Source organism: Rhea americana, unplaced genomic scaffold (assembly GCF_003343005.1).
Source record: "Rhea americana isolate MKP2758 unplaced genomic scaffold, rheAme1 scaffold_48, whole genome shotgun sequence".
Lineage (NCBI taxonomy): Eukaryota > Metazoa > Chordata > Aves > Rheiformes > Rheidae > Rhea > Rhea americana.
In genome coordinates, this window is record NW_028186623.1 from 4,852,363 (window position 1) to 4,867,180 (window position 14,818).

General features: G+C 39.4%; 1 protein-coding gene across 5 annotated transcripts in view; it reads left to right on the forward strand.

The window, feature by feature from the left end:
• Positions 1–399: 399 nt before the first annotated feature.
• The window catches only part of SIK2 (salt inducible kinase 2), a 64,754-nt gene continuing 50,335 nt past the window's right edge, over positions 400–14,818 (forward strand). For 2 of the 5 annotated variants that reach the window (XM_085316859.1, XM_085316862.1), the window contains exons 1-3: positions 400–647; positions 9,723–9,839; positions 14,300–14,363. In XM_085316859.1, coding sequence (XP_085172985.1) covers positions 498–647; positions 9,723–9,839; positions 14,300–14,363 — 331 coding nt within the window. In that variant the 5' untranslated portion in view covers positions 400–497. Of the gene's footprint in view, positions 648–9,722; positions 9,840–11,322; positions 11,428–13,943; positions 14,061–14,299; positions 14,364–14,818 lie in introns of those variants that run through there. The other 3 variants (XM_085316860.1, XM_085316863.1, XM_085316864.1) reach the window with 3 other exon arrangements.

Here is a 14,818-nt window from a genome sequence, read left to right on the forward strand (position 1 = left end):
CGAGGCCCCGGAGCTGGGGGGAGGCTCAGAAGCTAACGCGGTGCTGAGGGACACCTGGGGAGGACACGGCCGGTGGGGAGGTGCTGTGCTCCCCCGCGTTAGCAGAAATGCGGCCCTGCTGTGCGCGCAGGTGCCTGGGGCCTAGGCCTGCGGGCGAGGGGGGCTCGGCAGGGCCCCGGAGCTGTGAGGGGCAGCTCCTTGCAGCTCCTTACAGCKMSYRKSTGGAGGTGGAAGAGGGAGGGGGGGGGGCGGTGGTGCTCGCCCGGCCCGGCGGCGCGTCGCGGGGGCCGCCCGGGAGGGGAGGCCCCGCGGCCGCCCCGCCGCGGTGGCTCCGGTTGCCATGGCGAGGCCCCGCCCCTGGTGACGCGCGCGGTGACGCGCGGTTGGTGGAGGAGGGCGGAGGGGGCGGGGCGGCGCGGCTCCAGGGCGCCGCAGACGGAGCGGAGCCGCCGCCGCTCGCGCCGGAGGAGCCGCTGCCGCCGCCCCCCGCGCCCAGCATGGTAATGGCCGAGCCCCGGCGGCCCCCTCCGCTGCTGCCCCGCGGGCCCGGGCCCGTCCGCGTCGGCTTCTACGACATCGAGGGCACCCTGGGCAAGGGCAACTTCGCCGTGGTCAAGCTGGCGCGGCACCGCATCACGCGCAGCGAGGTGAGGCGAGGCGGCGGGGGCCGCCGCCCCCTGCCCCGGCGCCGCCGGGCCTCGCGCGCGCCGACCGTTGGGACCGTTGGGCGGGGGCTCGTGCTCTCCTCGGGGCTCTGAGGCGTCCGTCGGGCTCGGCTGAGGGTACGGATTGGCCTTCGAGCTGCCGGGCTCTGCCCGGGGTTTGGCGGGCGATGTTCAGCCCGAGGGCTTCGGGGCCGCGCTCAGAGTGCGGGAGGGGGCACGCTGGCCTTGAGGGCTGTGGGGCTTGGCTCAGGGCTCGGGGTTTCACGGAGGGGTGGGCGGGTGGCTCGACTGGGGCGGTTCGGTAGRTGCCCTTGCACGGCTTTGTCCCTTCCAGCGCAGAAGGAGAAGGTGTGAGGAGGGAAATCTTATTTATTCGAAGTGTTTTGCCGTGAGCAACCTTTGAAGCGCAAATCAAGCCCAGCTTTTTTAAAATCTTTCTGGAAAGAGCAGCAATAATTATTCTTAGCTCAGCTGTAGCAGGGGGTCCCTGTGGCTGGCCCTCCCCACCCCCCATGGCAGTGCACTTGCTGGTTTGTGGCTGTGACAGTAAGGATGCTGGGGGCTGTGTGTGAGGGGGTGGACAGCTGTTGGCTTAGTTCATGAGGCACACTGATCTGATAATGATACCTCGCTGGTAATAAGGAAGGTTCAGACCTTGCTTTGTGTTTCGTTTGTTGTCCTGAATGTATTATAGTTTCCTTACCTGGCGAAAATTTATAGATGAGCAGTAGTGGTCTGCTTTAGCAAGGGAACTTTTCCTAATAAGTTATCTTACAGGTTAACCAAATTCAACCATTTTTAATGTCACTTTTGGATAGAGTTAAAAAAAAAAAAAGGCTATCTAGTAAGTACAAGCTTTGAAATTGTTAATACTTTGTTATTCACCTAAAACTATAATTATTGTGGTCTGTTTGGGTAATACGTTGTCATCTGCACTTCAAAAATTGCTGTCTGATGGGAGTAATAGTTTTGAACGATCAGCCTCCTCTGATGTTTTTTTCTTAAGTAGTTTACTACAGCCAGAGGTGAGCCTATGTCAGCCTGTTATGACCTTTTTCATTGTTTACTGAAAGAGTTTAATGTGATGCTTGTATCAGATAAAAATACAGAAAATAACAAAATATCATCTGTAGTACAAAATAAACTCAAAAAGAATGGAATTACTCAGTTGCTGTAGTCTCGTATGGCAAATTCATTCCTCACAGGAGTGAAAGCTGCTGTGAGTTTGGACTTTGGTTAAAGAAAACAAACCTCCACTGCCAATGTTTTTCTGGCTATGCTCTGGTAGATGGGCTTTGTGTCTCAAATATTAAAATAATTTTTTCTTATGGCTGTATTTCTCAAGTTGCACTAACCTTTTAAAACTTTCTTTGCTATTGCCAAAGAACCAAGTAAAGATCTTTGAACATTACCTGGAAGTGTCTGTTCCCAAGTTTGATGCTATATGCAAAAATGCTAAAGGTTTCACTTGAAGGCAGTAGGTTGTCATTTACTTTTTAGTTCTCGGTTTTTTGGCAGGCTGTATGATGAAGGTGAATACTTGGCTTTGTTACTTTAGAAAGTCCTTATTTAGTGGTGTTAAAAGTAATGAATATTACAGAAAATTTAGAGCTTAACAGCTCTCCAACTCTGTTACGATTCTTCTGTCTGTGCCCTAAGAAATTCTGAAACTAGTTTTTGAGTTTTGTTAACCATGAATATCTTCTATGAGAAGCCTTGTGTACAATGTCTAATTTGGAGCTTATCTTTTTTTGCATTAGTTTTCCAGCAGGTTTGCCCATAATTGAATTTTGTGTTAAACTCTTTAACTTTTCAGTACGACTACCTTGCTGCAAAATTCAAGTGAATTTTTACAGCAAGAGATATGCAAGAATATTTATTTGGAACTTAATTCCTTAGTTGCTGGAAGTGTCTTGTGTGGTCTTTGAGGAAGAGGAGCCCTATTAAGATCACTTTTAGTAACATCAAGGGAAACTAATTCTACCAGAATACTGCTTTGAGTAAGCACTTTGAGTTTGGGACAACCTCATGTGATTTAGTGGTAGCTGACTATGCACATAAGAAGGTGGAAGGCTTACTTAATAACATTTCTAGGTGCAAGATATTCATGTTTGAGACTTGCTCTAAACTGTTGGTTATTAAGCTCTGTTGTAGAAATTTAATATATTAAAGTTGCTTATTTCTTGTTTTCATCTATATGTAGAGTGTGACTGCCTCTATTAGACTTGCAGTGGAAGAATATTAAGCTTATTAGGTTCTGAAACTAATGCCATCTCACCAACAAGTCTGTGCTGCATGGAGACCTGTGCTGCGTTTCTGTTAAGACACGCTCAGAAAAGCCGTTTGAAAGGGACTCTACTTCTCTGAGTTTCTCCTGAGTCTCCCTGTTCGTACTCTTACATCATGAATTCATTTGTTTGGGGGCTTTTTTAGTGTAGGTATTCTGAAATTGTATTTTAAGTGTCTTTGACCTGTAAAATGATATGAATGCTTTTTTGCCCCCCCCTTTTTTTTTTACAGACTCTAAATTATGCTAATATGGCATATTGCCAGTAATTGTCAAATTTTAACTTTTAAAAGATAGGATTTCATTACATTGACAGCTTAGCATTTATGGACTATGTACAGAATCCATCCTATATGTTAAATTGTAATAAAAAGTGAAAATACTAAATATAGTTACTGTGAATCTGTTAAAGAGAATTATAGATGAAAAAATGAAACTAGGCCTGAAGCAAAAGATACCATCTACTATCCTCTTATATCTGCGCAAATAAATTTTGAAATTACAGGTGAAGCACTAAACTAATAAATTTACTAAAATTGTCAACCAGAAAGAAATGTGAAAATTAACAGAAGTGAGGGAATTGCTGTGTATTTGTAAGATGGTCCATGGCTCTCTTTAATGACAGTCCACACAAAGTACTCAAAAGGGGGCTGCGTGGTTGAATGTGACCTTTGCTTTGCTTGTTGTTTGTGTTTGTTGCCATTTAAGTTAATGACACGCTCTTTCCTGCCATGCTTATTTATCAAGTTGCCAAGGAATCCTGTGATCTCAGGATAACATTCATCAATGAAACACGTGCAACTAAGCAAAATTCATCTTTAGAAGGAGAAGATGGTAAAGAAAGTGAGAAAATAGAACCAAAATAATTGGAAACACGAAGTTTAGAAAGACTGGTATTTGCTTCTAGTGAAATACGTGGTGTGAAGTAATGCTTACTCGCTTCTTGCTTACTGTTTGGAACAGATGAAGGTACCACAGGGTGAGGGGTGGCAGCGGAGGACCCTACATTTTAAAGATGAGGGAAATTCTTTGTGAATGTGTGAGAGATTCCCCCTCTCCCACTGCCCCCACTCAGAAAGTGACATTCTGTAATAAATAAACCCTAAGAGTTAGTTGTCTACAGAAGAATATTAGGCATTGCTCCTTAGAAGAAAATTAAACCCTTCTGACTAGAGTCATTATGGTTCAGATACAAATTTGTCTGCCTTAACTTGAAAAAAAAAAGGAGGGGGGGGAGGGGGAAAGAAAAATAGTTATTCTTTTGACTGTTCATTACAGGTGGTTTCCACTTACCGATCTAACTGCTAGTAGCTACTGATGAGAGATGGAATATTGGTTTAGACATGTGATTATCTGATCAGGTGTGCGCAGGCAGAAGTGAATGATAAAAACAGCAACTCCCTGTGCAGTAGCCCACAGTTTGGGTTAGTGGAACAGTGTGGTGGGAAAGCTAAGCCATCACCAAAAAAAGACTCAAGGTACCAATCTAACTCTGCTGCCGTGTGCTCTCTAGATCTGTTGCAGGGGATAGAGGAGGAACATCTATGCAGAGGCAGAGTATGACAGCAGAACAGGTCATTTCATCAGCCTGCTCACAGGTAGATCAGACTGGGTGTAATGTGAAACTGCACCCTAAGGGATGCAATGTTTTTGTAAATCTGTGGTATCCAAACATTCTGCAGTTCTAAACTGGAATAGTTCCAGATCACAAAGTTGTTAGTTGATTTTAATGCAGTTAATCTACTTTCGAGGTGCGCTGGGTTAATGACTCATATGTGAGTTTCTCTAACCTGAATGAAACTTTAAAGCTTACACTGATATAGACAAACTTATTTTTACATGTTAACTTGTTACGGTTTGCTTGTTTGTTTGCTTCTTTTCAGAAGGAGTGATTAGGGAATTAAATGGATAATAGCAAATCTAAATGAAACTTAAAAGCTAGAGTAGTTGAAAGGTAGAAGAACTTTTTGCTTAACATTCATTTCAGATTTGCTGCCTGACAGTTTCAATTCCCAAATGTGTCAGATTAGGGTAATACAAATTCCCTTTCCAGTTTTCTAGGCCTTTAGTAAGTATTTCCTTCCCTTTTTTGCTATTCCTAATACTTTTTAATTAAAAAGAAATAATATTGCAAAGCATCTTTGCTGTTTTCTTAAGTCTTTAGGCAGCAAAAAGGCAAGGTGGGAAGAAAAGGGAGGGAGCAGGCTTCACTACTTTTTTTGTCACTTTGAAGTTTTCTTTAAGTACATATTTACACTGATGTTTGAATTTTTATAATATTTTTTCTAGGCAGAGATGTAACTTTTTAAAAAGATACTTTAACACCAGCAGCTTGCTGGAATCAGAGAGTCTGTATAATTTTCCTTAATTTGGTGTGCTACAGGAGTTGCTTTGTTAGAGTTATGATTGACTGTACTAGAGAAATGAGAGTTCATTTATTTATGCAGTCACTCTGTGTATGTTATTTTGCAAAGATCAGTGATATTACAACATCTCTGTAAGGCATTAGTAGTTAGGAAGCTGTACATTTGAGGACAAAACCACTTTTTAGTTAGGAAACTGTTCTCCAGGCTGATGTGAGTTCTTCAGCTTTAAATAAAAATTGATTCCCATTTTCCTGTCATCATGTCACAGCACAGATTATGGACAAAAGTGAGCTGCATCTACTGAATGTAATATTTCTCCTCACATCTTTTTATAAAGAACTTGCTGAATTTTTAAGTGTTTCCAAGTGGTTTTTCTCTAAACCTTCTACAGACCTGGCAAGATGCTGGAGAACTGAAGATTGAAAATACTGAGATATCTAATCTGCATTTGATTGCAGAAGCAGTGATGCCAGCTGCTACTATGCTGCTTCTCATATAAAAGCCTGCCACTGTATGCCTATACATAATACCACATGTATAAGGACTGCAAAATAAACAGCAAATTTTTTTTTCAACTGATCATACACTCTTGTTTTTTGCACTCGAAAGCCAACTGCTTAATAATACTAGAGAATTTCACATTATGAAACAAAACATGGTTTGATCTAGTGCTTTGGGGTTTTCTTATTAAAATGCCTATTGGAACTTGAAATATATTTAGTCCTTTTATCTTGCCTGACTTCCACTTGCATGTTAAATGGAAAGGTATTCTTGGTTGGTGGAGAACTATGCTTAGAATTATGTCAGATGCCATTTTTGTTGGAACTTTCTGCAGATGTTAAAAGTTAGAAACAGCAGCATCCAGAATGGCGCCTGGTATCTGGGGAGAAAGCTGGCAATGTAGGCTGCTGTAGATTGGCCTGGAAGTGGCAATGGACTGTACTAAATACTTACGCTTCAGTAGGAGGAATACTCAAAATAAGAGCAAACTGTGGAAGTGCCAAACTGCGCTGGGAAAAAAGTGCCAAGAAGTATGTTTACTTCTAAAGCTGGATTTTTCACTCGGGTGAGGTGGTGAGAGTGAAGCTTCCTTGGAACAAGTAGTAATAGCAAGCCATACAGTTGCAGACTTTTTTTCCCCTCTCATTTGGAAGGAGTAAGAAGTATTGGAAAAGGATATATAAATATTTGTATTAATCAAATGCATGATAGTATGATGGATAGATTTAAAGGTTCAGCAAGAGCCACAGCAGGCAAGCTGCTGCTATTACTTTGCAGTTATCCAAGGAAACCTTAATTTATTGCCCTGCTGTGGTCTTGCTTGTTGTTTTCCTCTTCTGTGTTAGACCTAACCTCTCTTCTTTGAAGTCCTGTATAGCTTTCCTTTTATTAGCTTCTCTGTACTGCATGCATTTCCTGTGTGCAAGAAGAGTAAATGGAAGAAAGTTACCTTCTTTTCACTTATATTTAAAGAGAGCTTCATAAAATAGAGGACTATGGGGAGAAAATGCACAGTCACTTTGTAAAGTGAAATTAAATAGACCAGAGCAAGTGAAGGAGGCAGTATATAATTTAAATGCTGTGAGTTTTATGTGAAGCTTCTATACCACATTATCTATGATGAAGGAGGTCAAGGAAAAGTTACTGTAAATACCTCAAATTAGTAAGAGACTAGTACTGTGATGTAGCAAATAGCAAAAATGGTAGCAGGATTTTTTGCATTACAGTGGATTAATGAAGGAGATGTTTGCACTTTCTGWAGTAAACTGGTCTGAGGTTGGAGGTACCTTGCTGCTTGACAGAAAGAAAGATTACTGATTTGTGTACTGGAAGGAATGCAATATTATTGAAGATTAATCTTTTCATTACTTTGTAAATAAGAAATGGTGGTCTCCAGTCCTCTTAAATCTGAAAGTTACCCAAATAACATGTATAAATAGATAGATGTTGAGAATGAATGAGAAACCATCTTGTGTTTCTGAGGCTACTTTTCCAGAGAGCCAGTATAAAATAAATTAGAGGAAGAGGGGAAACGTGGCACACAAAGTGTTTTTAATAAGTATTTCCTGATATGTTTAAGAATTTGGCTTTAGTGGTTTGGTTTGATTACTTTGATTACTTTTTGTAACTTTCTAGTAAAGTGATTTTTTTCTGAGTTAATTGTGCCTGCAAAAAATCTAAGCAGAAGTCAGTTTATTAGGTGTAATCTTTACCTGGGGCAGGAAGACTTAGAAGTATTGGGAGGTAGGGGTTCAACTGTATATATGATTGGCTTGTATCCTCTGCTGCCACATGGCATATAATCAGACCGAAAAAGGAAGCAACTTGCTGGTCTGCCTTCATGTGTGAGCAAAAGAGGACCTGCTGAGAGAATGAGCAAGTGCTGTAGGAAGTAGTTTAAGTGCAAATCTGGCAAGACTAAGCAGGAACTATGTATTTGGAAAATCCAGTCCAATGAATGTTGCTATTCTTTTGTCTATCCCTTACTACTTGCACATATGAAATTAGGCTTCCTTAAGTTTTATATATATATACCTTATGTAAGACAATAAATATAACAGTTGGAAGGAATGGGAGTAGAGTAAGAGGGTAGCAAGTCAGAACAGAAGCGTGCTATCCACCTGTTTACTTGCATGATTTAGAGGTATTGTCTTCATAGTCAGAAAACCAACTTCAAAGGGAGATGCGTGATATCTTAGGACCTGATCCCTGTTTACTGATTGCTGTTCACTGCATATTTCTCAATGCGGAATGTAGTGTGATGTAGAAGAGGGTGGAGTAGATCTATTATGGACAGTGTTCTACTTACAAATAGTTAGCAGAATAAAACAGAAAAGCATATTTTGAGATCAGGCATCAGCATTATCTAAGTTGCTATATGTCACGCTGGACACAGCTGGAGAAGAGGAAGAGAGCACTGAGCACTTGAGTAACATTTTAAGTACTGCTGCTGACAGTGTCTGCTGTTACATTTTGAAGAATAGAGGCTATGGAATACTTTCATGATTAATGGTGAATATTTTGTGGGACGTGAACCTTTTTCTTGTTTTTGTCTAGTACCTATGTTTACGCTTTTTTTGTTAAACTCAATTTTAGTGAATGTCAGAGTTCTACAATAATGAGGAACTGTGAAAACTAACTGTCTTTTGCATTGTTTTGGAAATTTTTGTTTATTTTTGCTTTGAAAACCAGAATCTTGTTCTATTTCAGCTGTGTTGTAGTGCATCCTGCATGAAAAAAAGGGAGGGGGCAACTTCCCATTGATTAAAAGGCTAAATCACTTTATTTGCTCATAGCAGGATCTTATTAATTCTTATTTCTTTATTTCTCTGGTGGTTGGGGAAGGCAAGTATGCCTCTGAAGAGGTTACAAAGGAAAAGCACGTTGAAATGAAGTCAGTAAATAGTTAATTCTGAATTCAGGTAGGTCCATAATCAGCCTTACTGGAGATAATGAGGTTCACCTCCTGTGGATTTTGTCTCCTGCATAACAGCTGTCTCCTGTAGTTCAATAGTTTATGTGAAATGCAGCTATAATTGGAAGTGTTTGTGTGATTTATATTGTTTGCTCCTGCTTCCACATTTGTAATGTGGTGTTCAGGGTGAATGTATGTTGTTAATGTATTTAATATTTTTCAGTGCAGTTATCTTTAGTATGTGTGGCTTTTATAGCAGCTGTAATTTTGTTTCCTCTCTGTGAAATTTTTAACTATTTTTTATTTGAAATTAAATTTTGGAATCTCACAAGTATGTGTAGTCCCCTGTAATTTGCTTACAGGAATATTGACTAAAAGTAAAGTCAATAGGACTCAAATCTGTTTTCTAAACTAGTTGAGCTGTTTGTGGAGTTTGACTGGCAAGCATATCCCTAGAGATGTATATTTCCCCGCACTTTCTGAATGGATGAATTGCAGGTGTTGGCATATTAATCGCAGTTAAAATAAGTATTTAACAGTCAAAACTGAGTCCACTGTGGTTTAATTACTTGTATTAAGCCAACTGTTTCTGCTTAAACATTGTTTTGCGTTTCTAGAATTGAAACTGGCTACCTTGATTCTAGAAGCAGGAATAATTAGACATTCTAGAGAGCTTTTTATCTTTAAAGCACTGCTACATGCAGGGTCTTTAGTTCATACCACCTGCTCTGTGTCTTCCATTTCCAGTGAAGTTTTTGGTTACTGACGTGCAAAAGTAGATGATAGTCTAGCAGACGCTTAATGGGACTACCGATCTGTTTAGTGTTGTGCTGCTGTGTTTTTTAAATCCCAAAGCGTGAGATGTATTTCTAAGCTGGAAGAAAGACCCCTAAGTTATCTAGGATAGTGATTCTCTCTTTATAATGAAGATGAACTAATGAAAAATGTTATGGAGACTTTTCTTTCTCAATTTTACCCTTTGGCTGCAGGTGGCAATAAAAATAATTGACAAATCTCAGCTGGATGCTGTGAATCTGGAGAAGATATATAGAGAAGTGCAAATAATGAAAATGCTCGATCACCCACACATCATAAAGCTCTACCAGGTATGTTTAGTGGTGTTTTCTTCCATTCTCTCTGTCTTTACTCCAACATGAAGCGTTTACTCTACATCAGTGACTTCTTACAGATGGCTAGTCTGTGACGAGCTCTCAGTTTTTCCTGAAATTAATTATGTTGTGTACACATTTGTTATTTTTGCATGCACATAAACAGTCTTGCTTGTTCTATGGTACCGTTTGGGCCAGCATTGTTAGATACTCGGATGTACCTGAAGTCTACTTCAAAAATACACAGAATATTGTAAATGCAATGCTAGTGGAAGAGGTGCTTTTTGAAATACCTAGTCATTAAAATTTCCTGTCTGTTAGTAGACAAACTATCATATAAGCTAGAGCAGTGTGTGAATATTTAGCACAAAGTTTCTGTAGTCAGAATTTGTGTAGGCAAGTACCAAGAGTTGTGTTAGTTTTGTGATTCCTGTGCTGCCATCCCCAAACTATCAAAACTAATAAAATATTAATAATTGTGGTGTGATTCTTGTTAAAGCTTGTCCACTGAGACCTCGAGCCTACCAGAAAGCTTTTCTCTCTTCTTTATTTAATTGACCTGCTAATAACTGACAGCTTTGTACTAAAGGTAGCCAGTTGCAGAAAAGGATTTGTAATCCAGAGCACTGAATCATTCTATGTGTAAAGCTCCAATTCTTAGCTGTGGCAGAAAATGTTTTCTTCTGTGTCTGAAACATAAAACACCAAGTCAATGTTGCCCTGCCTCCCTAATGTTTATGTGCACCAAAGTCCTTGTTGTAATAGACCGGAAGCTTCACAGCAGGCTGTCAAAATTGTTTGTATAACTGGAGATTTCTGAATAGCATTTTTATTTCTGACTTTTTAGTTAATGTGCAGGCTTTGCTGAGCCCCCCAAAATTGCATGAACTCACAGTTGAATTTAAAATTCTCTTGCTAATCTTGATGTGTCTGTACCATTTAATGGGCCTTCTCATAAAAAGATGAAAAGAGGAATTCTGTTTCAACAGTCTACAGTTGTTCTCTAGTGAAAGCCCTCCTTGAAATTAGGGCTGGAGATGCTATTGTGCATTTAAAATGGGGACATAATATTGTAGGTCATGCCTTTTGAAAACAGCAGCCATTGCTGGATCCTCTCTATTGAAAGGAATTTTCTATTGCTTTTTGCATCAAATGTTTGTGATAAAATCAGTGATTTGTAGCAGAAACATCACGTTTTTGGGGAGATTGCTCAGAGATGAAAATATTCAATAAACTGAACCTTGGTTAGCCAGATGAATTCAAAATGAAAATGGAGTAGAAAAGAGGTTAGAAGGTTAGAGTAGAAAGAACTTTAGATAAAGAGAAGGAAACAGAATAGTTCCTAGATTTCCGAATCAGTTTTAGAAATGTGTATACATTTAGAAGTGCATATACAGTGAGCTTTGGCATGTATTAGAAATGGCTATTAACAGGTTATCCCCTACCTGGAAGCATGATTTCTTCCTTATGTTTCTTCTAGCACTGTACAGCTGCCTGCTGAAACTCCCAACAAGCAAACTGTAGAAGCCCAGTGATTTCTTTGTCTTCGGCTGGTGTCTGATGACAGCTTTTTAAGCCTGATATTGTATGTCTACATTTTTTGATTTATAGGTCTCTCTCAAATAACTTGAGTGGATCTACTAGTTTTCCATACTGTTCTCTCAGTAGTTTAGTTAAGATGTGTTTATGGACAATTGTCCTGTAGCCAAGTGTGTCTGTGTAAATACTACTGTCAGTATTTCTGGCTGCTCAAGGATATAAAGACAGGTGAAATGACTACATCCAAAGTGGTCTTTTAAATGCCCTTGGCAATGCAGAGGTTGTTTAGCATGCATGTCTTAGTTTTCTGAGCTGGAAGGAAGCTGAGGATTTGTATGGCTGTAGTGACTTTCTTTGGTTAAATCTTTGAGAGAGCGAGGTGAGGAATGCTTGCAGCTTCCCTTTGATATCTTCATCTGAGAAGACATGGCAGAATCTGGATTTACATATCCTTATCAAGGTGCTTGTGACTATAAATGCATACACCAAGTGAGAGCTACCCAAAAACTTTATTTGCAAGTATACTTATTAGAAGATGGATAACAAGTTCTGTGGTACGTTTATTTCTGGTGGTGGGCCTGGACACATGGCTTATTATACTATACTGAACTATGTATATTGTGGAATTGATATTGCACAAATTGCAATACCTTATGAAATTGCATACCTTTCCAGTGTAATGGGTGAGTAATTATGGTAGGAGAGTATGTTTATTAAAAATAAGAAATATGTACATGTAGAAACATGCAATTAGACTTTTTAAAAAGTTTGAAGGTTTTTACTTACAACTACTGTTTACTGCACACAGTTGATATTGTAAAATATGGTTTTGTTTTTTTCTATTCTGTTTCATTTTCTGTTCCTACTAGTGAAGTGGTAAAATATTTGAGGCTGGCATTTCTATTTCACATAAATCTTTGAAGGCTTTCTTTGGAATATACTCTTTGGGATCTGCTTGTAAGTGGCATGTTTAACAAAGTAAATAGTGCTTCTGAGATGCATTCTTATTTCAAATAAACCTAGCTCAACAAACAAATTTTTGCATGCTAAAACCAAACTTTGACTTTAAACTGAGGTCAAATCTCTCAGATTGCTAAAGGTGGTGTAATCACACCGTGAGGGTTAGATCTTTGTTGTTAGAATAATTCTGTTGAATAAAGACAAAGGGCCTGATTTAGCCTTGCTTAGCCTTAACTTCGCRTTAGGGAAAAGAGACTGGCACTTCCTTTTTAAAATAGCCTGTTGATTCACTGAGTCAGGCATTACAGAATTAAACTCTTAACTAACCTGAGTAATACCTATCACAGTTTTTCCTGAATGGATGATAAAACATGAAAATGAGAGAGGAGATTGAGTAGTTAAATTAAGATTGGAGATCCTCAAGGTTACTTGAGGAGGAGGGTAATTGTTATGTAGTGCTTACCGTTTCATTGTTCAGTGAGTGGCACATTAGAAGTACATTTGGCAGGTAGGTGAGCTGACTTCTAAAATAGCATTCAATAAAACTGTCTCTCCAGTTCATACCTATAATGTGCCCATCACCATACTGGGTCCATCACCATACTGAGTTTCTGAGTTGTCTTGTATCAGGGAGCTATTGACGATTGACAGAGTTTGGTAATGAACCCAGCAACAAATGGTCCTGTGTATTTGTACTGCCCTCGTTTTCTGTCTGCTGGCTTGTCAGATTTTGGTAATTCTACTGTTGTTCTAACTTTCATGATTTACCTCTGATTTTTTTTTTTTAATATTCTTTTGAAAACAGTTCGTCTATGAGCTAGTCTTCCAGTACTTTCAAGTTTGTATATATAAACAAAGCACAGAAATAGAATTCATTTTGGTCTTGTCTACAGGCAGCTTGGGCTGAACTCTTTTTCTGTGGTTGTCAAATACTATAGGCCTAATATGTGACTGATACTGAAATTGTATTATACTGAAGGGAAATCCTAAATGACTTTATCTGAAGTAGAGAATTTCCAGTATATCTTTCGATCATGCTATTTATATGAGTTTCTGGGTACCTGTTTAAGCAATTTAGCAATAGAGCCTTAGAAGGAAAGCTGCAGGGTAACTGAGAGGAGCTGCCTTTTCCCAGTGTATTTCATGGGAAGATAAAATCTTGAATTGTTGGCTGTAATGTTCTTGTTCAAGGTCATGAGCATCTGTTTATGGAAAACCTTTGAAGATTTCCCCTTACCCTTTTTCATTTTTCAGTTTGTCTCCCTCTATTCCTTCCAACCTCACATGTTTGGGTTGTGAGCAGTCTGTTTTTTTCTAACAGGAAGGCTGGAAACTCCAGCCAAAAAGGTGGAAGATGCTTATAGGGTTGTTTTAATCCAGAGGAAATACTGAAAAGCTATGAAACCATCATATACTCTGCCTGACTGTGCAATGTGATCCTGTGGTGTGGTGCTGTATCAAAGATTTGCCAGTCTTTAAAACTGACGCTCATTTGTTTTTTTCTTTCAGTAACTAGAGAACTGTTCGTAACAGAAGTCAGTAACAGCCCCAGACTTCTTTCTCCAGCACAGATACTAACCATTCATCAGTGTGTTAGAGGAGTTGAACAAGGGAATTTCTTAGGCTGATTCCTTCAGGAAAAGTCTCGAAACTAGCCAATGAGGATACCTTCTTGTGCTATTCCCTTTGGCAAGAATCTTATCCACCTCCGTCTGTACAGTAGGTTATTAAAGTGTTTAAAACCTAACTGTGTGCATAGCACGCAAATGCGCCCCTTGAAATTGTTGAGATAAATTGAAGAAACAAAGTGAAAAATTGTGATTAATATGTGCACAAGACCAAGACTTTCACTACTTTTCTTACCAGAGGAGAGATCTGAAAATGTATATTCATGTGGGTTCATTTGGGTGTTTTGTTCTTCCCCCAAATAAACTAATGTGCAATTTCTCCATCAACAGGTGATGGAGACCAAAAGCATGTTGTACCTTGTGACAGAATTTGCCAAAAACGGAGAAATTTTCGGTAAGCAAGAGAATGTTTTCATGTTCAACAACTTAACCTTAACTTCTGGAGTTTGCCATTTGCAATTATTTTGGCCAAGGATCCCTTTTACTATAGTATGTCATTATTTGTTTTCTGTAAAGAAAAAACTGTGACACCTGGCAGTGCTTCTAATTTTAGAAATAACATATCTAGGAAAAATTATTACAGCATACACTGGTATAAGAAAGTTAAAGAAAACTGATGTCCCTTTAGCAGAAGACATAGGTTAAACAAAAGAGTGCGTGGCAAACTGTGATCTCACTTAATGACAGTATTACCAAATTTTCATCCTTGAGTTGAGATGAAAGTCTTTAAATGTTCAGCCTGATAATGAATAGTGTCCCAACCAATATTGCAGGTAAGCTGAAGAAGCTCTGTTTTCTTGTTTGTTTACTGTTTTACCAGACTTTTTTTTTTTTTTTTTTTTTTTTTTT